Here is a 23,817-nt window from a genome sequence, read left to right on the forward strand (position 1 = left end):
CTGTATGTAAATAAACTGTTCATGGTTAGTATATTTACTGTGATGTATAAAAAGATGCTGCTTAAGTAAAATGTTAACGTTGTTTAAGGTGAATGTTTCAGTTTTTAATTAAATAACACAAAGTAACACAAACTTTTACACCACAAGCATGATTTATTATGAGTCTGTAAAAGACATAACAGCAGGTCTGACTTGTTCCCCAAATTCCATTGTGCTAGAAATGTGTTTTAAGCTTTTTCCTGTATGGAAATGCTACTAATATTCTGTACAGGATACCCAAAGCCACTAAAAGCTGAGTGGGCAGACAATCTGACTGTGAAGGGAAAAGATATTAAAGCAAATATACACAGTCATAAAATAAACAAACTGTTCCTTCTCAACATATGAATGTTACCTAAATACAAGGACAAAGTGTATAGATGGAAAAAGTCAAGAAGCATAATACACGACATATAAATAGTCACCCGGCCAGTAAAATCAATGCATTATGTGAATATATGTAACAAGGTCTGTCAGTCAAAAGTGTGGGCTAATCCTCCCGTCCAGTAAAACTTCTTGAGAACGAACCAGCCCCCAAGAACCAGCAGGACAGCAGCACCAGATCCCAACACCACCCCCACAACCAGACCCGTCACATCCACGTCACTCTCTCCAGATGCTCCGTTATTACCTGGTGCACAAAAGGAAAGATTAGTGGAGATTTATTTTTCCAAATACTTCTCAAGATACTAAATATATAAAATCAATAATATGATACTCACTGTAGGCAGATGCAAATGGCCTTTCTTTAACAGGAAAAGAACACAGAGAGAATCAGTGAAAAGCATATTCTCATCAAAGCCACTACGATAACAATACTTTTAATCTCAGTAAACAAGGATCACTTAAAGTGGCTGTTACCTTCTGCTGATGTGTACAGAGGTCCTACTGAAATTGTGGCAGATTCACTGCTTTCCTCTCCAAATGGAGTCACAGATCTTCTTTTTCTGTTATTACAGGCCTGGAAATGATAAACATCCAACTGGGTTTAGTTCCACTCTGATCCAAATTTTATCTCTAAACCAGTGGTTCCCAACCTTTTTTGGCTCGTGACCCCATTTTAACATCACAAATTTCTAGCGACCCCAGACATTCAAAACAGAGACTTTTTTTTTTTTTTTTGCTAAAATTTATTTGTTTTTGATCATGTAATAGTTTGCTATACTATGTTGCAAATAAACATTAATTTTAGATGACATTTAGGCTATATAATGTATATTATTATGGATGGAGGCAGAAAAGCCAGGTGTAGATTACTGCACAAAGTGAGAATTTTATTTTCCTTGGTCAGGATATGTACAGTCAGTCCAACTTGTATTTTCAAGGCTGACAATTAATACCGAACAAACAATAACTCAAACTATGAATTATGAAAGACCTGCACCATCTTAAACCAACCATAATGAACATTTGAAAGATAAACAGTACCATAGTGCTTCAGTTTCAGATTCAGAGTTTGTCATGTCTTTTATGTATTGGGGTTGTCTCTCTCAACTCACTATATTTTTTTTCTTGGTAAGTTTTTTTGTTTTTGTTTTTGTTTTTTTATCAATTACTAGAAATTTCAGGCGACCCCACATGGGGTCCCAACCCCAAGGTTGAAAAACACTGCTCTAAACAGTCTCAGTTATGATCATTATCTAATTTTCTTTTATTTAACCAACTTGTCTCCAGCGTCTTTGTAGAAAGGGAGTATTTCCACTTACAGCCAGGATAGACTGGCATTGGTCAGGCTCACACAGTCTCAGTATGCAGTGCAGATACAAGCTGGATTTTGCCTGGTTACGGTGCTGAACAAAGCGGAAGGCCTCAAAGTTGAACCGGGCCACTGTGGAGAGCCCATTTCTCAGCACAACAGTCCTTTGGTCCACTGAGCAGCTGGTGAAGAGCACAACTAGTTAGCTCCAATGTTTATGCTAATATGAATGAATATTACATGCAAGAACAAATAATTTCATGGATTGTTAATGTTTTATACCCAGTAAAGAAGTTGTGCTGTTCTGTGTTTGTCATGTTGTAAGCAGTGGGAGTCCCAAAGCAGTGATCCAGCAGTACATGGAAACTGAAAAACAGACAGTCAGATGGTGACTTGTGAATTCCCAGTGCTCACTTTGGTTACCTAACTAGTTTCTAGGAAGTCAAATTCACTTTAAAATCCCATGACCTTTACTCACTTTCCTGTCAGGTTAATAGCCTTAACTTCTACATAGACAGTAGTTCGCAGTTCAAGACCTGTTGAGGGCATCATTAATGGAAAAGCAAAACTGGAGTCCTGAAGAAAAAAGGAAATGCAGCTGAATGAGTCAAGAGAAATTTCTTAGAAATGTATCTAAAATGCATTGGTGTCAATTTAAACTTACATTATAAACACCCATTTTCAGATTTTTAATAAAGGTTCCATTATTGTCGCTGGTTGCCACTGACACAGAGGAGCTGAAATATCAGAGAAAGTAGAAATGAAATTTTAACGTATGGCATGTGTGAAATTGCGAATATAGACTGATTTACAACTTGCTTACTGTAAATAATCACTCTCAAAGCAAGCCGTTCCATGATGACCAAAAAGATCACTCACGCTACAATCTCTGTGTTGTTGATCAGGTACTCCAATGGGTAGCGGCAGGAGAAGTGGTAGTAAAGGTCCGTGGAGTAGCTGATCACCCCTTGGTCAGACCGAGGTGTGTCGATGAAGCTGGTGATGATAACTGACTGGACACTTAGGAACTGGCTGAAGGGACCTGTGGGATCTGGGGCTTCATCAGCAATCTTCAAAAAAAAACAGTGAAGACAAAGGAGAGGTAATGTTGATATAAAACCCTGTAGTTCTTTAATCCATTCAGACCAGTGCTACTTCTGTGGCAGTTCCCAAATAACCTTTTTTAAGTGAGTTATCACCATTTATTATCATATTATCCTCTGAATTTTGCATTTTTTCAGTGAAAATCAGGAATATTCCCATATGAATTTACTGATCATGTAGATTTTCATAAAAAGCTCAGATTAAAGTTGAAAGTTATTATGTCAGAAGCAGAGAAAACTGAAGATAAAGTGACTTTTTCAGCAAAAATATCATTAACTGAACATAAACTAAGTGTGTCCTTCCACTGTCATTTATCCAACTCCATGGGTTTTACTGGTGAATCAATGTCGTAGAAGATGACGGAGCCTCTGAACGTCCAATGGGTCATATCTGATGACCATGAAAAGACGACAAACTGCATTTTACACCAGTTATTTACATGGATTGATAGGATGAGTGGTTCAGAAGTTATTAAACATTTTAGGTCAGTAGGTAGCTTTTGTCACCAGTGGATGTGTGGGTCTTTATGGGTTAAAACAATACCAACTAAAACTTCTTTAAAAAGTCTTCCAGACGTTTTCTGACCTGCAGGGAGTGACGGCATGGGTTATCCTGACTTTGGTTAATAGGAAGCTGGAAACGAATCACTGGTGGGTTCACACTGGTGTCCAGAGAGCCTTGGCACTCTGTAGTGTTGTGCTTCCCATTCAGTGCAAGATTTGTATAGTTGAAGCCCGACCACTTGGCTGTGCAGTAGTTGATCTCCAGGGAGATGATGGTAGTGCCACAGTCAACTGACAGGTCTGAGTTCTCTAAGAAAAAGACAGAAAGAAAAACCAACTGACTTTTACAGTTATCTATTTCTTTAGAATGGTGATCTGATAAAATAATATTCCACTACATATGCATGCAAAATATATTTTTCTTCATCATCTTTCTTTCATCTTTCATCATTTCTTCGTCATCACATATAGTTTCTGATCGGACACCCACAGATAACTCATATGAGAATGTTCAAGCAAATTAGGTCAAAGTGATAGGTAACTCTTTATAGCATCTCATAGTAAATCATATACTTCAGTAAAGTGTAACCAGTGCATGACTCACGATGATTTAATGGATGTATGAATGCATGGTTTAAGGTCATGAATTCCTGACGGTGAACATCATGTTATGATGAAGTCACACTTTTCTCATGTTTACTTGATTACCCGTGTAGGAATAACCCGTGTAGGAATAACATTTCTTTATTTCACACATGAACTGATATGTAACTAAATTACCATGCTTTTAGATACTTTCTGTATGAAGACAAGTTACTTTAAATATTGTTTTCTCCCTTTTCTCCTTTTTAGTTTAAGTTTTTGTTTGTTGTTAGTTGTTTTGTTTTGTTTTTTTGTCATTGTTTTTTTGGAAAACTGGAAAATTGGACATATGCTTGTACCTGTGCTGAGATGATGTGTGTACTGAAAATGTGTCCTAATAAAAAGACTATTAAAAAAATACACAATTTGTCTTACACTTCTCAGTTTGTTGGGTGATGCATATTCTGACCATTGGGTCCAGCAACAACATAGAAAAGTGTTGGTGTCTTTGAAAAATGCACCACTTCAGCTAAAATTAACTTAAAGTATTCTGCTAATTTACATATATTCATATGTAATTCTAATTTCATACATTTCTATGAAAGTACTGTGTCTGAGCTTTCCTTAACTGATGTAGTCACACACAGTGCAGCATTATCCATATATTACTTACACCTTTATTGTAATATTAAAATGTGTAACATACCAGGAGTCCTTTCATACTCTGTGGAACAGTTGTACTGGCAGAGAATCGGCTGCAGGAGTCCAGCCAGAAGAGGGAGACAAAGGTACAGAATCATGCTGCCTGGGAAAATTAGTCTGTCCTGCAATTAGTTAAAGACGAAGACAAAGTAACATCATTTTCAACCCATGCAAAATGCGTCCAAGCAAATATACAAGTTATCATTAGTTATTATTTAATATAAACTGAAAATTAAGTCTGACTTTTTCATGTTAAACAGGGATGCAACTATTGCTCCGTGTTGCTGAAAATGTAAAAAAAAAAAAAAAAAAAAAAAAAAGATTCCTGTTATATCTAAATTCATTTTCTAGTCAGACTTAAATGACAACATAAGGGTGGTCTTACCTTACTGGTCCAAAGCTGGTGTTTCTCACAGACGTTGCCTTGCAAAGGGGCTTTTATATGGTTAGAAACCAAGAGACACCTAAAACCAGAGGTGTGACTCTCAAGCCCTCCCTTAAACCAATTATAGCCCCTACACACACCCAAACATACAGTACATTGACATTTTTTTCTCATCTTTCTCTCGTGACTGTTGCTATGGAAAACACCAGGCGGTTGGCGTGGTTCCCTGCCAGATCTTCACCCAGCAAATTAATATGTCAGTAGGTTGTGACACAGATTACTCGGGTTATAGGCAAATTACAGTTTCAAGTTTGTCACCATAAATGATGACTTTTGGAAAATGGAGATCAAAAATTATGATTTTTTTTGTTTTTGTTTTTGTTTTGTTTTTTACTGCAAACTTGTATTCCACAGGGAAGCTGAACCAAAACAGCCATTACACATTGGCCTTAAACTGAATTAAATGGAGATGTTATATTGATTAATTTTATAGATAAACATAAGTAAAAGCAGTATCAGTTTGGGTACTAATATAGCTCAAATGTGCCTGTTCTACAACTTTACATTCAAGGTTTTGACTTTATACTTCATTCTCCTCCTATTCTGTGGTATTTTTGTTCAAACAAAATTATCTGAATATGATAAAACTACAAGCATTCATAAAAATATGTAAATCATGTTCATGTGTTGATTCAGTATTCATAACTTGTGCAGTTAATACAATAAACCTGCAAAATCACAACCCTTGTCACTTATTTTCCGAGATATAAAAATCTTTGTGTGAATATTCACTGTGTTGAATTGGATTTTATCTCCTGAGAATAAAAAGACTTGAATGGTTGAAATATGATCATACACGCCACAAGCAATGAACAACACAGCCAGTCAGGAGTAACCTTTGTTAATTTCCCTCGCATGACAGATCTCTCCTCTATTGTCCCCATAGAGCTGCAATGCAGGTATTCTATATAGCTATAGGCCACAACTGTTACTGTTTAAATGAGAAGCCCCATTGTCCCACAGAGATATAGAATGAAAAGGAGCTTCAGTGTTTTTGCCAAAGTGCCCATGGTGAGAGGCGACATTTGTTACACTATCCACAGATGCGTCACACTTTCACAATCCTCATGCGCGCCCAAAGATGTACCTACCATGACATTTATTTGGAAACAACCCTGGCCTTTCTTTGGCTCTCTAATCCCAATGTGCATGTCTCCATTTTGTTTAATCCTTTTGGCTGCAGGCTCATTCATAAATTCTGATTATGTAAAGAAGTCAGGAAAACAAGCAAGTTCATCAGACTGGAATAACCAGAAAATTTCCAGTCGAAACTTTAACCCATAAAGACCCAAACATCCACCATCGACCGAAAGCATCAAATGATCTAAACTCTTCATCCACTAATCCTATCAATCCATGTAAATAATTGGTGTAAAATGCAGTTTGTCATCTTTTCATGGTTATCAGATATGACCCATTTGGATGATCAGAGGCTCTGTAGTAACCATGGAAACACTGTCATCTTCTACAACATTGATTCACCAGTAAAATCCATAGAGCTGGATCAATGACAGTGGATGGAGACACTGGGTTTATGTTCAGTTTGTGATAGATTTTACTGAAAAAGTTACATATTCGTCAGTTTTCTCTGTTTCTGATCTAAAACAAACAATATCTGCTGTATGTAAAGTGTCTTTGAGTTCTATGAAAAGCACTATACAAATAAAATCTGTCATTATTGTTATTATTAATATTATTAATATTAATATTAATATTAATAATAATAATAATAATAATAATAATAATAATAATAATAATAATAATAATAATAATAATAATAATAATAATAATAATCTTCAAGTTTAATCTGATATTTTTTAAAAAATCTACATGATCAATAAATTCAGTATTGGAGTACTCCTGATTTTCACTAAAAACTACTAAATTCAGAGGATAATATGATAATAAATGGTGATAAATCAACAAAGAGAGGTTAAATAAAGACAAAAAAACATTTGGGAACCATTTTTTTCTGTTTTGATTTAATGACCTTTGACTTTGCTCTGAGCATTTATGAGCATATAGTATGTATATGTGTATGTGACTGTATGTGTATGGGTGTACAGGTTTGTAGGGGGGTGTTTATGGACAATCACAATCTTATGTTGTATAACATGTGATTAGGCAGTTACAGTATGAGCACTGGAAACAGGGGGTAGGACTGGATAAGCAGTGGTTTCTTCCTACTCCCTTTCAGGCACAACAGTTACCCAATTTTCCATTATTCTATTTTAATTTTTGTCTTGTTTTGTTTTTTTCCCTATGTTTTGTATTATGTTTGTGTCTGAAATAAACTTAACTAACCTTAAAAAAGAATCATTTACATGATTAGTCAGTAATACACAGGAAATAAATGGTGATAAATCTCTTAAGAAAGGTTAAATAGAGAGGAAAAATTCATTTGGGAACTGACAATAAAGTTGTATTGGGTCCTTATGGGTTAAAAATAACTTGTAAACTGCACTTGTAATTGGGGAAAAAAAATATTCATTTTTTTCTTATATTACATTTATAATCGAAGTTATGATCGAAATCTGAAATTACTACTGTAGATAGAGTGGGCATCTTATGTTATCATGACAGTATTACAAATATCTTACAGTATCAATCATCACTACCTTCTTTCATACAATGCAACAACAGCAACTGACATTGAATCACATTAGAAAACAAAGAAAACAAGGCATGGGGGAGGATACAGGTGTAGGTACAGAAGAAAGAGGATACACTGGGAAGCTTGTAAAGCCACAATATAGTGGTCTGGGGGCTTATACTGAAAAAGACCATCATTAGAGCTGCTAATGACCCCACATGGTATGAATGAGTACCTGATGAGTGTCTAATATATTTAAAACAAACAAACAAACAAAAAACAGTTAAGTGCTGAACACAGTGAGTTAAACCACACTTCAAAGGTATGAGTTTTTGTGTGCTTTTTAAAAATATATATTACTATTGCACATTCTCTGTTGTGACAGTTATAGATTCTCTTACCAAATACATAAGTATAAAAAATAGCTGTTTCTGTGGACACGTGATTACTTTCATTGTCTGACAGTAACACAGTTCAGGCTTGTTGTTTAAGTGGTGTGGTGTCATCTTGTGGCCAAAATTAGGCATAGCTCAAGTACTTTGTGTAATAGATTTGTGACTCAACTTTGTTGAGTATGAAGCAAGAGAGACAATAATAGATAGCACAGTGACAGTTTTCAGAGGGAAAAGGCCATAAAAGATGCATTCTTTACTCTGAGATGAAAAAACTTATCAGCATGTAAAAAAAATAATGCTCCAAACTGTGTATGTTTTCTTCTAAGAAATACACAGTATACTTCCACATGTTAAAGTCCTGCTGTGAAATGTCCTGTTTAGCACAAACAACAAGAACCTAATTCACAACAAGCTCAGCAGGGGCCGTGTTTGGAACTCACGCTTCACAGCTCTTCATCACATGACACACGTTTGCATGCATAATCAAATTGAGGCCTTGAAAAACTCCTTAAAACAAAACTCGCATATGGAACTGCAGAGTGAAAACAAGACACTCACAAGTTTGATTCACTTGTGTGACTTGTACGGAAACAGATAAATGGCTTGAAGCCAGGTAGCAAGACAACAGACCCACACATAGAACAACACTACATGATTGTGTTCCCTCCCTCTGCTCTCCACAGTGAGGAGCTGTTACACTCTGCTCCCATGGTCGTCTGATGATAGCAGTTGATAAAACTACACAGTGACACAAGAGAACAATAAACTATAACCTGGTTTGGTTAAGGCTAAGTCATAAGAGTCTGTGTGGAGAAAATGTAAAGCCTCTCAGGCCTGAACAGAAATACTTAAACAGGACAGAATGTGTTTGTTGTACTTTCCATGCCTTTGTAAAGGTTACAGAACTACCCAGAGTTGATCATTTGGGTCTGATCCTGTGACTTACTGAGAGGTACATAAGTATTTGGACAATGACACAGATTTGGTAAAGTAATGGTGTCCTTCAGTGGCTACATAAGTCACCTGACCTCAATCCAATACAACATGCTTTTCAGTTACTGGAGACTGAACTGAAGGTGTAGTAAAGGCCTGGCAAAACATCTCCACTGATGAAACTCAGCATTTGGTGATGTCCATGGGTTCCATTCTTCAGGCAAAGGATTTTCATTCAAGTTTTAAAAACAATCATCATATTTACACTGTTTGCACAATTATTAGGTAAGTTGTACTTCCACTCCGCCCCTCGAAGGGGAGGTGAGGGGTATTGTTTTTGGTTTGGTTTGTTTGTTTGTTAACACTCTAGCAGCAAAACTATTGGTTTAATTCATACCAAATTGGGTTTGTAGGTTGCCAGCAACCCAGAAAAGATCTGATTACATTTTGGAAACAGTAGGTCAAAGTTTAAATGTTTTATGAATTTTTTAAATCTTTTTTTTCCCATTTACTTTTAATGGGTGAAATTTCAAATGTCTGTAGCAGCAAAACTATTGGTTGAATTCATACCAAATAGGGTTTGTAGATTGCCAGTGACCCAGAATAGATGTGGTTACATTTTGGGAAAAGTAGGTCAGAGTTCAAATTTTTTATGAATTTTTTAAAAAAAATTCTTATCCCATCAACTTATCATGGGCGAAATTTCAAATGTCTACAAAAAAATGAATTTTGTTTCAATTTTCTTCAAACTTGGCACATATATAGAGTTAATATGCTGACATCAGCACATGCATAGACATGATGACATCAGCTGGATCAATGCCAGAATAAGTTACAATATGTGTGAGGGGTGGGGTTTGTTGTGCCTGGAACCACTTGTTGAGGATTAATTTTATTACTTAAGAGCTACAGTGTTTAAAATGTAAAATGTTCATAAAGCTCAAACCTGGATATCTAAGAAAGTAAAAGTGAGGTCTTGTCTTTCTTAAGAGAATAATCTCAGTGTGCATAATTATTTGGCAAATATCAGTGCACAGAATTATTAGGCAACTACATGAAAAATTAATATTTTCCCATTTCACTTGTTTATTTTCATCTGTTAAAGTGAAAATAATGAACAAACAACTCAAAAATAGATAAATAAATAAATCTCTGACTAACATAGCCATCCTTCCTTTCAGTAACAGTCATAAATCTTCCAGTTACGGAGTCTGTCAGTTTCTTGACTTGTTGAAAATCAACTTTTTGTGCATCAACAAACACATCCTCTCAGACACTGTTCAGAGGTGGACTGTTCTTCACCATAAATCTGCTGTTTAAAGGTCCTATGTGGAGATTTTTTTAAAGAATTTATATAGTTTGGAGTTGGAAATCTTGCATAAATATAATGATATGATCAAAATACTTATTTGTCTAATAATTGAACACACTGTGTATAATGATCATCCCTTTTCCAATAACCTCTGAGCCTCTAAAAACTGTTTAAAATTGTTGTTCTTCCTTAATGGTTAATGCATTTTTTTAACATCTTAAATGAAACTGAAAGCCCATATATTGGTGGTGTACAGAGGCAAAATGTGTGTCAGTTTGCAAATATTTACAGACTTGACTGTATCTATCATAAGGAGATCACCTTCATTGGCAGAGGTAAGTACAAAGAACCGGACTCAGGTCAGAAAAACACTTCACCACCAGGGTTTGTGATTTTTCCACACTCCTCAGTTGTCATTTCTATCATTTGTACTTAAGTTTTTTCATTCACAACTTAAAAGTAGCATGTGTGAATCTGCTAAACTCCCTGCTTCTCTCATACTCTGGTGGTTTTTCAGGTTAAAAGAATTCATTATTGTTGCGTAATGCATTTACCACTGCACCAAACTTTCATAGTCACTCCTGTCCTGGAACTCATATCATACTAAGAGGCCTGGAAACCAAAGCAAATCAAGCCAAAGGACAGGAAGCGTGAAAAAATCCTTTCCTTTCTCCTCTGCATGTTTTCCTGTTCCAAGGGCAGTATCCCTCACTCCACTCTCAGTATCAGTCTGTTCCTATCTCAGTCTCCCCTTGCTTTGTCCTGCATTGTCACCATGTCAAACTATCTCATATAAAACACTTGGGCCTGCTTTTTTTTTTTTTTTTTTTTTTTAGCATTGTCATCAATCACATCCCACTACAGCAGCATGTTTTCTAGATAAGTAAAAGGGAAAACTGAGTAGAATTTCTAACACACTTGCAGAGGTCTGTTTTGTCACTTAATTTTCTCCTCTGCACTACTTTCCCCAGACAGCACTCAATCACTGCAAGTCTGTGCATACTGGTCTGAGTGTGCATAGGATAAGATAGAAGCTACACATTCTTTATTTTAACAAAGGAAGCATGATACATAATGTGTGCACAAAGAACTCAATTCATTCCATTATAATTACATTATGTGAAATGTGATTTTGGAAATGAAGTAAAGTGGACAATGACAGCAGACCAAAAATCATACTGCAGGGTTTTGACGTGCAGACAGAAAGGAGGCATGTTAGTTTTTTCTCATTTTCAGAGCAATAATCCTGCTGTAGCTGACTCTGGAGGTTTTTTTCCCTTCTCAGACGCCATATGCACGCCTTCACCAGTCGACCCACTTCATGTTGGACGGACTTGTGTTCCTCCTCTGTCATTACTTCGGTTTATCACAGGCTTTGGGAATCTCAAACTTCTTCTCCCAACTAACGAAATTACATTTGATTTTAGAGTGATCGTCCAGCACACTCGGTGAACATGTAGAAATGGATTTTATGAGGCTGTTTGGCACCGTTATCGCCGTTTTCTTCCATCCTGGATCCGCTTCTAAAATAAATGGTAAGAATTTCCATAGGAGGAACCAAAGCTCCCCCTTTTTTTATATGTGTGCTTACAAACTGAAATATTTACGTAGTTTTTATTTCCGAGTAACACTTAAAGATGGGTATTTTTATCGGAAAAGTTTTATTTAAAAAAAAAAAAAAAAAAAAGTTTGTTAGCAGAACGGGAAAAGGCTGTGCATTATCTGTAAGGCGACTTTTATTTCGGTGTTGGGCTAAAGAAGCGGCATAAACTGTAAAAGTTGTTTTCTCTGTGTGCGTGACATGATAAACAACATGCAGTCAAACTGCGCAGCAACACGTGATGTGGAGAAAAATGCGTCTCAACCGGAGGAGTGTTTTGCATTTCAACACCAGAAACAACTTATATTGGTATATTTAGTACACTATTAGTATACTGAATAATAAAAAAACATATTTAATAATCGGTTCACGTCTGCATTCATGCTCGTGCTCAGCACTAATTGTCTTACAGACACTTGAACGCATCAGGACTTTTTAATAATATGTAAGAACAAAATGTTAAATAAACCAGATTTTGTCTGTCTTCTAAATGTCTTTCTATTTTATTTTCTTATTCGTTTAATATTCCATTTTTTATCCAAATAAATCAAGATACACTGTTGCCCATAAAGTTGGAATTACATATTTTTGCTACCTCTCATGAAACGATTTATTCCTGATAGATAAAGTGTAACTGGGAAAAGCGCTATAGAAATCCTATCTATTATTATTATTATTATTATTATTATTATTATTATTATTATTATTATTATTATTACTGATGTGTAGAAATAGGAATAAAAAGATGAATGTGTCTGAAAACAAATTTATTCCAACTTTAAGGGCAACAGTGTACATTTACTGCCATATTTGCCATCAGTCAGTCAATACTAATCTCTATGTCCTACTGTGGTGTGTCATCCCAAAGCAAATCTCTACATTTCAGACAGTCTCACATATTTAGAATATTTTTTCCTCTGTCTGTCACAGGATACCCCAGCATTAAATCTATTTCGATTTCTACTTGACCAGTAAGAAAAAAAAAACATTTTTCAAGTCCTTAAACCATAGGTTTCAGCTCACCACTGCATGGTTTACTGTACCCATGCTGCAAGGTTTTGGCAACACAATATAGCCCAAATATTGTGGTTTTTGCCATAGCATACCTTTTACTGTCGGGTGTTTTTAATTCCTTTGCCAAACTGGTAGCACAGTAAGTTTTTTGGAAACATAAAGCCTGCAATAATCTTATTTTTCATGCAACGCTGACTGTCCAGGCCAAAGGATCTGTCGGCGTGGGACAGAGCGCCCATGCTACAAGGTGTCCTACATCCAGGACAGCAGGCGGAGGCTGACCTTTGAGGATGCCAGTCAAGCCTGCAAACTGGACGGAGGGGAGCTGCTGAGTATTGAGACAGAAAGCGAACAACAGTTGATAGAGAGGTTTATAAAACAGCTACAGGCTGGAGATGGGGACTTCTGGATTGGGCTTCGTCGCAACCCACAACACTTCAGACCAGGGACCACCAGCCCAGTTTGCCCCTCACAGTATTATTGGCTGGATGGGAGCAAAGCCAAGTTCAGGTCAGGTCCACATTCACTATATTTTTACATTTTGATGAAGCATCCAAAATTACTGCACAGATGTTGTTGCTATGTCAGTCTTTGATTATGGTTTAATTTGAGTAATTTCTCCATCATACATTGAAATAAAGGCTTAAAACAAACCTGCAATGACCTAAACCTCTCCATTTACACATAACTACAGTCCTAACTAAACGTTTCATTTACTAAAGGAACTGGCATTGGGATGAGCCATCTTGTGGTGGTGAAATGTGTGTGGTTCTGTACCACCAGCCCTCTGCACCACCCGATGAGGAAGGTCATTTCCTGTTCCAGTGGAATGACGACAACTGCAACTCCAAGAACAACTATGTCTGCAAATATCCAGAAGGTCAGTCTAAAGATTACAGGCCCTTCATTTTTGTACATGGCTTTTAGGGCTTTTAGGTGCTGGAAAGTTATTGACATTATTGTCACATTATCTGATGTTTTTTTTCGAAGGCACAGTTTTTTCATTAGTTCTTTGTATTGCTGTGCTATGTGCATTTTAGAATTCCCCTCTTCTTTTTTAACTGCAATATGGCTTTTCCATTCTACCTTTAAATGACTTGAGGCACAGTTCATTCCATTATTGTGTTGAAACATTTGAGCATAAGCATTAACACCCACTCACTTTTTCTTTTTTGCAGAAAAAACACCAGTATTTACTGAGGAAGGGAACACAGCACATGCAGGTACAACATATGGGTGAATGTCATGGCATCCATACTGTACACAGTGGTACTGAATGCAAGGTGTGGTCAGGGTATAATAATGAAAAATGAGAGACAAAAAGAGTCAGACTAATCCACCATCTCACTTCAAATGTCTTCTTTGTCACCTTCTTTTCCATGACATCTAGTGGTCGAAAACTATTATGCTTAGCAAATTTAGAGCTGTATGTAGTATTGATATTTGAAGCTATCACCAGCAGGAAGAAGTCATGTATCGAACCAAAGTCACCGTTACCAAAACCACAGACAAATTAACACTACGCCTCCAAAGACTGTACTTTTAAGTTCATGCGTCACACACATCTATCTGTACTGTGGTGTCATCAAGTTTTCTCCTCCAAACAAAACTCTACTACTCTACTATTTGTCAAAATAAGACTGCTTTCTTTTCATTTTCATGTGCTGAATCAGCTGAGGTTAGCAAGCAAGTGAACAAAACAGCAAAATGGGAAACAAGGTCAAGTAAGGATCTGAACAACCCTGATATGGGCTAAACTGCAATAGCCAAATGACTGGGTGAGAGCATCTGCAAAAGTTCAGGTCTTATTAGGTGTTCCCAGTCTGCAGTGGTCTGGAGTCCTGTTTCCTGTTTTGGTGGCAAACAGGGGCCTACGCAGTCTTATGGAGGTGGTCATGATGTCATGTTCCCAAAGATGCTTGATGGGTTAAAATCTGGTTGTTGTTTTGATCAGTACTAACCTCTGCAGACCATGAACACCAGTTGTGGAGATGCTCTAACCCAATCATCATCATTACAATTTATCCTTTATCAGAGTCACTCAGAATCTTACATCGGCTTTGCTGCTTAACACTTCAGGGACTAAATCTTCGCTACCTAATATATCCCACAAACTGATAGGGGCAACTGCAGCAACATAATCAATATTATTACAGCTTTACCTTGTGGTGGTCATAATATTATGGCTGACTGAGGTATAGCTAATTTAACTTTGCATATGATTGTCGAATCTTGTGCAGTTAAACCACAAAACAGTACCATAACAATTTAGGGAACATCCATATATACCAGAGGTGGGAGTAACTCACACATGTACAAGCAACAAACAAGACTCATCCTTTAACTCTCAAGGAAAGCCTATGTTTCAGTGTTAAAAATCAAGCAAGTCAAATCTGAATCCCTGCTAAAATCAAGTCATTTCATTGTTCATGTTAAGCAAATAACAAGTTATACAAACTTATATTTGTGTAGTTAATTCTGTATTTATTCTTATATATACATTATTCTTATTATAACTATTAGAAATACTAAGTATTATTTTATATACAGTATTATTTTTAATTCTTATTTCTTATTATTTAATTGGAGGCTGCATTGCAATGGTTAACACAATGCACAATTAGAAATGACCGAATCATATTTAAACAATCAAATGTGGCTTTTCAATATGTTTCTGAGCTGGAAGACTTATCAAGTTATCTGCCAAAAGTCAAAGTCAAGGTTAGTCTGGTGAATACCTACTCTAAGTCAAGTTGAGTCCTTTCTCACTCTAACCACCTCTGGTACCGGTATATGCACATAAATCCTGAAACACGTGGTTACTTTATGTACATCATCATCCTGATACAAATGATCCCAATGAAGTAATCTTATGATATCTGTTATGAAAATTACAAGAGAATGATAAACTGTAACCCGATTAGGTTAAGGCTATGTTATCAGCGTTATATCAGTGTTATTTATTGTGTAAATAAAAGGGTAAAAGTTGCTTGTTGAGCTTATTAGAACTAAGATGTCATAAAGTTACCCACAAGTGTTCATTTGTTCATTTTTCTTTCTTTAGGAGACCACTGACATTAGGATAGAGTCCAAAAGTCAGAAAAATACCTCACCACCTGTATATTCCAGCCTGCATTAGTGCACAATAAAGTGAATGTATTATAGTTAATATAGGTATTTTTTTAAAACACCAGTTTGTGACATTTAGGGGGATTTAGGAGGATCTAATTGCACAAATGGAATATATTACCCATAATTTTGTCTTCTCTGGTCTAAAATCATTTGAGAATCAATGAGAACTGTGATTATGTTACCTTAGTGTGACTAGTTTATATGTAGAGAGGGAGTCGATATAAATTATTTATTCCATGAAAAGCAACCCAAAAATTAAGGATCAGTGACCTTCATTTACACCCATTTTACAACAAACTATAAACTTACTTGTAAAATTATCTTTAAAACTGAAAAAATATATAGATGTAAATAATGGCATAATTCAAAGAGGATCAAAAAATTACTTGTTTCTTGTCATTGACTTATAGAATAAAGGGTATAGCTTGGAGGGGCAGGACTTCGGCGGTAAAAATCCCAGAATGAACAAAACAAACAATGGGTCTAATAAGGAATTTCCCCAGTTGTGGGGCCACTTTAGCTGAAGGTGGGGCTGTATTCTGTTGGTTGCAGTCTGCTACTTCACCACTAGATGTCACTACATTTCAAACACTGAACCTTAAAGTGAGAAAAAAAAAAAAAAAAACTACTGTTGTTCTGTCTACTGGTACTTTTTCTGGCAGAAAACAGTTTGTATCTATAGCATATAGTAAAGTAAAAACAATATTTCATCAAAAATAAGAACATGCTCAGTCTAGTATTCACAAGATGATTTGTATATTTTTTTCATCCTACAGTTCCAACCTTGAGGTCAAACATGTTCCCAACTACAGACAGTGATGACAGGATAAATATAGGGTTACCTGAATCATCTGGTAAGAGAGGAAATACTTCTTTATTTACTGAGCTTCTGCAATTTTTAGTCTCATATAAGTTATCTCATATATGTTTGAATGTAAATAAAAAGTATTAACCATCAGCCATAATAATGTTAAAAGCTGTTTGTATTGCGTTTCCTTTGCAGTATCTCTGTCAGACAGCAACCTGTTTGTTTCTTACATCCTTTATGCCACTATTCCTGCCCTACTGCTGCTGTTGTTCGCAGTTGCTGGCTTCTTCTGCTATAAACAACATGCAAAAAGGTAAAGAGAGAAAACTTCACTAATGCATAACATCTTTCATGAATAACCATATCATTTACTTATCTGTTTTATTATTGTATTATTGTAGCCAACATGAATACACATTTGTACAGGATATATGCACATCTCAAATCCTAGTTTTTAGAAACATGTGTGGCTTCAAATATATGATGGATGTACTTGTGCAAATGCTTTTTTCCTCTAATGTGGACATTTGCACAGTAAATGAGGACAAAATGGTCACTTGCGAGCACTTAAACCCTGTTGTGATGTTCCCACTGTGTTCATTGACACCGTTTCATTTATATTTAGGTGGAAGACAAACATAACAAACTATCCCAGCCGGCCCAAGCCTTGGATGTCAGGAACTGCTTCACCTTGCCCAGTACAAGGACCATACGCCTTTAGTGACATCACCAAACTGCCTCCCACTGCTCTGGAAAGCAGCATGCCAGCAGACATTATGAAAAAGTACTCATGTGCTCCTCCTCAGGACTCCCAGTGTGACGATTATGAGAATGTGTCATGTGCAGACAGGGAGAGTGGCTTTGTGACCAATGACATCTATGAGACCTGCAGAGCTCAGACCCGACGTGCCCAAAGTCAGACTGGTTGGGTGGAAAATGAGATCTATGGATAACACTGTTGATGCTTGTCTGGTCACTATGAGTGTTCATCTTAACCCGTACCGGCTGACAAATATGACCCAGCTATACAAAGGAACATTATGTCCTCCATCACCGTCCTTCCCCTACACCCTCGACACGTCCTGTAGTGCAGGATGACTAAACAGGTGGTTGTGCACACTATCACGACATGTATCTGTTTTTTAATGGATTTAGTGCAGCACCCTGTGCATGAACCAAATTAAGCCAACGGCAGGGTTTCACCATTTTTGCCAACTGTGACCCACACTCCACTTCATCTCAATGTGCAATTGTTTTCGTTAAATATTGTGCTTGTTAAATTTGTTTTTATCTCTGTGTACTTCTCTGTATCTCATTGCAAATGAGGGAAACCTCAATGATTTTCTTAAATAAAGGTTTGAATTCATGTATAATCCAGTTCTAACTGTCCATTCAGATGATTTTAGCACATTTGCAATATTCCTAAGGTTTAGTTTCAGTATGGCATTCATGAACTCCAATAACCATTACAAAGCAAGGTCAATTAGGCAGCACAGCACTGTTGCTATATTTGGCACAGAGGGGTGCACATTTAACCCCATGAATAAGGACAAATTTTGAGAGCTCATGTAAGGTCACTGATCTTTAAAACAATCCTAAATTAGACTGGTTAGTCATTTTCCAGTCACATCACCAGATATTATGACACCCAAAGACAAAATGATCCATTTGTCTCTCTACAGCTGTGGAAATGTCCTATTTGGGGAAGATTCTGACCTTTCCTCTAAACTGAGAGAGTGGTGTCATTCCTGTGTGAGACTTCCTGTTTGGACTCATAACAGGGAAAAGGACAGTACATGCAGGAACACTGACGACAGAATATTGGTGAAACCAGTCAACCTCGAACTCCACCTGACTGTGTGAAAAACTCAACATTTGACCCATGAAGCATGTGTCACTGAATTCATTCATCTGTGTTTTTACTTGTAAAAGCATATGCCATTTTTTTGAATGTGTGAAATGAACATGGATTCAAATGTTATTTCATTTAATGAACTGAGCGAGCTTTGGGCCGATGTCATGGAAAGATGTAGCAAGCTCAGTAAGGAGAGGCCGAGTGTGTTCTTGGAGAATGTTAGACAGGAAATGCCAAAAGCACATCTGGAACTCTTACATTCAGGAAGTCTGTGCGTGACAGAGGAGGCCTTTGGAGCACTGCTCTGCCTGCCTGAGCAATCCACTGTTCTGTCATAGACTGTCACTGCAGAGCCTGAAAACAACTGCATGTGGATGTCCTCTGTAGCTCACTGACATTTGGGTAGTACCAAATAAAGTCTGGTGGCAAATTACAGTTTTTACATTGAAATGCGTAAGCATGCTTGATTTTTTTTTTTATTGTGGGAGTACATTTATTTGAATATAATATCGCTGGTATTAAAGTTAAAATACTTGTGTTGACTGAGTAAAGTACTTCAGAAGAAAATGTGCTGCTTAGGTTCAATTTCCTATTATTGCCAACAGATGGTGCTGTTGTGTAGCTGACCAGAGTGTCTTTGTGGCTGTTCAAATGCCAAACATGAGGTCCCACATGTTACATTATATAATGTCAAATATGTGATGATATAGGATTATGAGACTTCCACTACCCGTTGCATTTTTTTCTCTCTCTATTGAAAGTGAAATACGATACAACATACTGGTGAAATTAACTTACTCTGTGTTGCAGAGTGCTCAATTCTAATCATATTTTATTTATCAGATTATTTCTCCTTTTTTTATTGTAGAAAACATCATGTTGAGGCTAACTTTTGGATCCTGTTGCGGGCTGTTTCAGATCACATTTCACTTGTTTCTTTGCATTTTTTCACTCGTAGCCGACAAAGGCTTTTAAAACACCTGCAGGGCAAAACTTCAAAGTTACCTATGCGTGCTATCAAGCAGGGCAGGCGAGCAAACAGATTTCAGAATAGCAATTTTACCGGTTGACGTAAGAGGTGGGTCTGGTTGTCTTGGCAACCAATTGGCACTGAAGTGTGGAGCGGCTCCGTGGCCCCGCCCCCTGTACAAATACCCCTATGGCTTTGACGTCAATACACGTCAACCAGAGAACATGATGCCTCTTTGCAAGTCAACTCGTGTGCTCTGTAGCTGATAGAGGCACCTCAGGCTGAAATATTAGAGCTCTATTGTATTGAAGAACGTGGTGTGACTGCCCCCGGGCTCAGCAAATGGCCTGCTTCGTATCGCCGCACTGACGGAAAGTGTCGCCACATTGGCCGTTGAAGCTGGCAGGGCGACACACACAACAACTTTGTCTATTTTAATGGACACGCTTCGAGCGGCGGCGGCAGCGGCGGCGGCGGGCGGTTTGTTTTCCTTTCGTCTTTATCTGTAGCGGCTCAAGCCAGCCTGTGTGTGAGAACCCCCCCGTGTGTCCCTGCTCGGCTACCTCATACCCTTCCACTAGCAGCCCCATTTAGAACAGCATGGTCATGGCTGACAGTGTCCAAAAACCGCTGATCCGAGGTCCGGTCCGAGTGGGTTTTTACGACATCGAACGCACTTTAGGAAAGGGCAATTTTGCCGTGGTGAAGCTGGCCCGACACCGCATAACCAAGACCGAGGTGAGTGAGGAGTGTGTGTCGGTGAACTAGTTAGCCTGGAAGCTAACTTAAGCTACTGTTCAACTGAGTTACATAACTTTTATGCACAAGTTGACACCCCAGATATTCCCAGCAAATACCGAAATGCTGTCCACATCATGCACTAATAGAAAGTTGGATCAGGTAACTGCCGGCCCGGACACTTGGCTGCTCCAGTGCAAAGCAACAGCTGGTGTGTTTGAATCCTGCAGGTACAGAAGCACTGACTGTCTGCACGTTCACCCCCACCAGTCAACATCACTGCCAGTAAGAGGTCTGACCACCGGTGCTGCTGGGAAACAAACTGTAAACATGCATGCTTTCTTTTCCCAGGCACAGCCTCCTCATCATCATCATCTTACACCTGTACCCCCTTTGGTTGTGACCCAGACTGTGCCGTAATGTACCCACACTAAGTCTGACCGGTGTAAGCATCCTACAGTATCTGGGGCATGCAGCATGGGTCGGTGGTCCCATTATGTAATCCAAATAATGATGTGATTTTGTGGTTTCTTGTGCCAGCATCACTGAGAGCTCTGAGTAGCAGGATACACCAGCTACAGCTCTGTAATTGGAAAGCCAAGTGTTGCGCATGCATGTATGCAGACAGCAGTTCACCAGCACTACACTAGGGTCTTCACTTTGGATCGGTATCACAAATTCTTGTAAATACTCTGGAAAAGCAGGATAAAAGCTGGACAGACTGGGCTGAGGTTACTGATAGGGATACGTCAGCCCTGCAAGACCAGTACCACCGAGTGTCATGACTTTCTATTGTGATGTCAGATGCAGATGCAGTGTAAAGAGTGGGTTGTGTGTGTGTGTGTGAGAGCAAACCCTTGCATGTGTTTTTGTGCAAGACCGAGGTAGTGATAAAGTATTGAGCTGGGAGATTTGTGAAAATGCAGTTGAACTTTGACACTTTGATCTTTGATCGGTAGGGCAAGTAACAATTTGTTGTTGAACGTGAGCACTCATATTGTGTAGAAAAACACAGATTTACCTAATCCAGAGGAGACCTTTGGTAGGTTTAATGAATAACAAGGCAAGAAAAATGGCTCCTAAGACTCTTATCATGTTAATCTGGTTATCAGAGCCTGTAAAATGGCACAGGGTCAGTCTGTCCAGGTAATCTGCGACCGTGTAACACTAACAGCTATGCCGATGTAGGTTTTCATTTCAGTCAAATCCTACACCAGGTGATTTCACTGAGTGGCTACACCTCTGCGTCAGCCGGTATGGTATTTGGGTACAGCTGGCGATTTTAGGCCACAGGTTTAGTATGTCTGGTCGAGGTCAGTCAACGCTGCTTGGTACAGGGAGCCACTGCAGCTGCTTGGCTCGACCCGACCCATGGACAGAGCCAGACTGTTTGCTGAGAGTGGCCAAGGTCAGCTGTAGAGGCAGACTGTCAACTTTATGTGATGCCATCTGCCTTGAGAATATGCCAGGGCAGAGAGACGCTGGCTTGGTGCATTTGTGTAAAGAAAACCAGGGCTTAATGGTACATGAATCAGCAGATCTGATGTGTTTGTGTACATGTGAGTACAGATTCAGCTCTACCTGTGTATACATAACCTACTTTTCCACTGATGGCCACTGCATGTTTTACTTGGAGACCCATTCCCATGTGGTCTTGTCTGTCAGTACATTTACGCCCTCTCTGATTGTTCCGCTCCCATTCTGCTCTCATTACTCTGCGATAGCTGAATTCCCCTGTATCAAACTCATTGTCCCCATTTGACCTTGTACCAGGAGAGTTCACAGAAAGTCTTATATTGTTTGTGTATGTTTGTACCATTTACAATATTATCAGTTAGCTCACATCTTTTCATGCCAAGTGCAAGTTTAATCCCTCTGCATGAGTGATTTTAAATGTGAGGCTGCACCATGTCCCCAGACCAGCTTCAGAGGATCCATATTTCCTGGTAGGATTTAATGTGTACCTGTCTTTACTGTTGGCAGGGAGATAATAATAGTGTTAAACTTGTCAAAACACATATTAGTGCCCATGTCAACTGCACAACACATGTCAGATGTGTGTGGGTACAGGAGGCTGTATCGATTCGGCATCATGAGACCACTGCACCGACATAGCTGAAGGGCTGTAGGAAAAATACTAAACCTCAGTTAACTTTAACAGCCATGTCCTCTGATTTTTATACTTTTGCACTACAATTTCCAATAAAATGCACATACTCCTTGAGGAGTACTTTGTAACATGTACATGGCATGTCTTCTGTTTATCTTCAGATCTTCAAGGAAGATAAAGCTGATGCATTTCCAAAATTAAGTGCAGCACACAGTTTTGTCATTTGATAAGACTAGAAATTACCGATGTATGGCTTAAATAGATGTGAATGTCAGAGTGAATGGTTGTTTATATGTCATATGTACTCCCACCACCCTCTTGAGGACTAGCTCTTCAGAAAATTAATGAAAAAAATTACTTAAACTGGCCTGCTTTCTTTTTTCTTTTTTCTTTTTTTCATCTTAGAGCTGCAGCTGGTGGCAAGATGCAGTTCATTTTCTGTATTAATCAGTGAATTGTTTGGTTTATTACATTTATTTTACATTTATGATAAAGATAAAGTAATATAGAAATACAAAATAATAAGAATTACAGGATAAAAGAGGATTATTTATTGTATATCCACGGTTCGTAACAGATCCAAAATGTAAAAATTAAGTTAAATCAGATATAAATGCAAGATGATTGGCTTTTGATTTTGGATTTTTCTTTAATTAATTTTTCACAGTGCTTCGTCAAGAGTTCCAGGTAGTAGGAGCACAGAAAAATATAAGCGCCTCTTCTACACTCAGTACAAACATGAGGGACTTGCAGAGGAAATCAGTAATTTCTCAGATTAGATAAAATGTCAGAAAGTCCTAATGATTTCCCAAAAGACCCTCATTTACGTTGCTTATTTGGTGCTAATAACTGTCCAAACCCTGACAATATTCACTCTAATAGAAACTAAAAGCAAGACAATGAATATTAATGTTCAAGTATTTGGGTTTGTAGAATTTTCTCACTTGACAAAGATTAATCTGCTTGTTAATCATTTTATTGACCCAAGTCTGTTAGCACCAGTCTCTCTGGTACCTGAAAGAACTTCTGCATCAGTGGATTAAGGTTTTTAAAATCATTTAAAGAAGATTTTTTTTTTTTTTTTTTTTTTTTTTTTTTTTTGCTGCATAACCGATGTGATTGCTGAGAGGAGAAGTGGGGTCTCCTGTTGTTTACTCTTCCATCTTGGCTCACATATACTTGGAACACTTGAGATCACACTGGTGAAATGTTGTTTATGAGACGGTCTGAAGGAGAGATGCTAATATTGCCTTGTTATCTGCTGGACATCATTAATCAAAGCTGAG

The 23,817-nt window shown here is 37.8% G+C and overlaps 3 protein-coding genes across 4 annotated transcripts in view; 2 read left to right on the top strand and 1 right to left on the bottom strand.

Annotated features, from left to right (window-relative positions):
* Positions 1–179: 179 nt before the first annotated feature.
* Positions 180–22,394, bottom strand: LOC115431088 (zona pellucida-like domain-containing protein 1). The gene is made up of 11 exons (XM_030151338.1): positions 22,386–22,394; positions 4,631–4,743; positions 3,425–3,651; positions 2,615–2,805; positions 2,400–2,472; positions 2,214–2,311; positions 2,018–2,101; positions 1,746–1,917; positions 901–1,000; positions 762–785; positions 180–670 (listed from the first exon to the last, which is right to left on the bottom strand). The coding sequence occupies exons 2-11, from the start codon at positions 4,722–4,724 to the stop codon at positions 513–515; spliced, it is 1,221 nt and encodes a 406-aa protein (XP_030007198.1). The 5' UTR covers positions 4,725–4,743; positions 22,386–22,394; the 3' UTR covers positions 180–512.
* laynb (layilin b) lies at positions 11,575–18,228 on the top strand. Its single transcript, XM_030152827.1, has 7 exons — positions 11,575–11,839; positions 13,122–13,428; positions 13,641–13,798; positions 14,097–14,141; positions 16,827–16,904; positions 17,054–17,171; positions 17,484–18,228. The coding sequence occupies exons 1-7, from the start codon at positions 11,767–11,769 to the stop codon at positions 17,809–17,811; spliced, it is 1,107 nt and encodes a 368-aa protein (XP_030008687.1). The 5' UTR covers positions 11,575–11,766; the 3' UTR covers positions 17,812–18,228.
* sik2b (salt-inducible kinase 2b) overlaps positions 19,890–23,817 on the top strand; it is a 58,482-nt gene continuing 54,554 nt past the window's right edge. For both annotated transcript variants that reach the window (XM_030152824.1, XM_030152825.1), the window contains exon 1: positions 19,890–20,421. In XM_030152824.1, the coding sequence (XP_030008684.1) occupies positions 20,284–20,421 (138 nt within the window). In that variant the 5' untranslated portion in view covers positions 19,890–20,283. The remainder of the gene's footprint in view (positions 20,422–23,817) is intronic.

The sequence above is a fragment of the Sphaeramia orbicularis genome, chromosome 13 (assembly GCF_902148855.1).
Source record: "Sphaeramia orbicularis chromosome 13, fSphaOr1.1, whole genome shotgun sequence".
Lineage (NCBI taxonomy): Eukaryota > Metazoa > Chordata > Actinopteri > Kurtiformes > Apogonidae > Sphaeramia > Sphaeramia orbicularis.

Coding starts and splice junctions, on each gene's coding strand:
- LOC115431088 (XM_030151338.1), bottom strand. CDS start 4,724: ATGATTCTGTACCTTTGTCTCCCTCTTCTGGCTGGACTCCTGCAGCCG. Junction 2,806..3,424: donor CATGCCGTCACTCCCTGCAG/GTCAGAAAACGT, acceptor TTTTTTTTGAAG/ATTGCTGATGAAGCCCCAGA. Junction 2,102..2,213: donor GCTATTAACCTGACAGGAAA/GTGAGTAAAGGT, acceptor TCTGTTTTTCAG/TTTCCATGTACTGCTGGATC.
- laynb (XM_030152827.1), top strand. CDS start 11,767: ATGGATTTTATGAGGCTGTTTGGCACCGTTATCGCCGTTTTCTTCCAT. Junction 14,142..16,826: donor AGGGAACACAGCACATGCAG/GTACAACATATG, acceptor TTCATCCTACAG/TTCCAACCTTGAGGTCAAAC. Junction 17,172..17,483: donor TATAAACAACATGCAAAAAG/GTAAAGAGAGAA, acceptor ATTTATATTTAG/GTGGAAGACAAACATAACAA.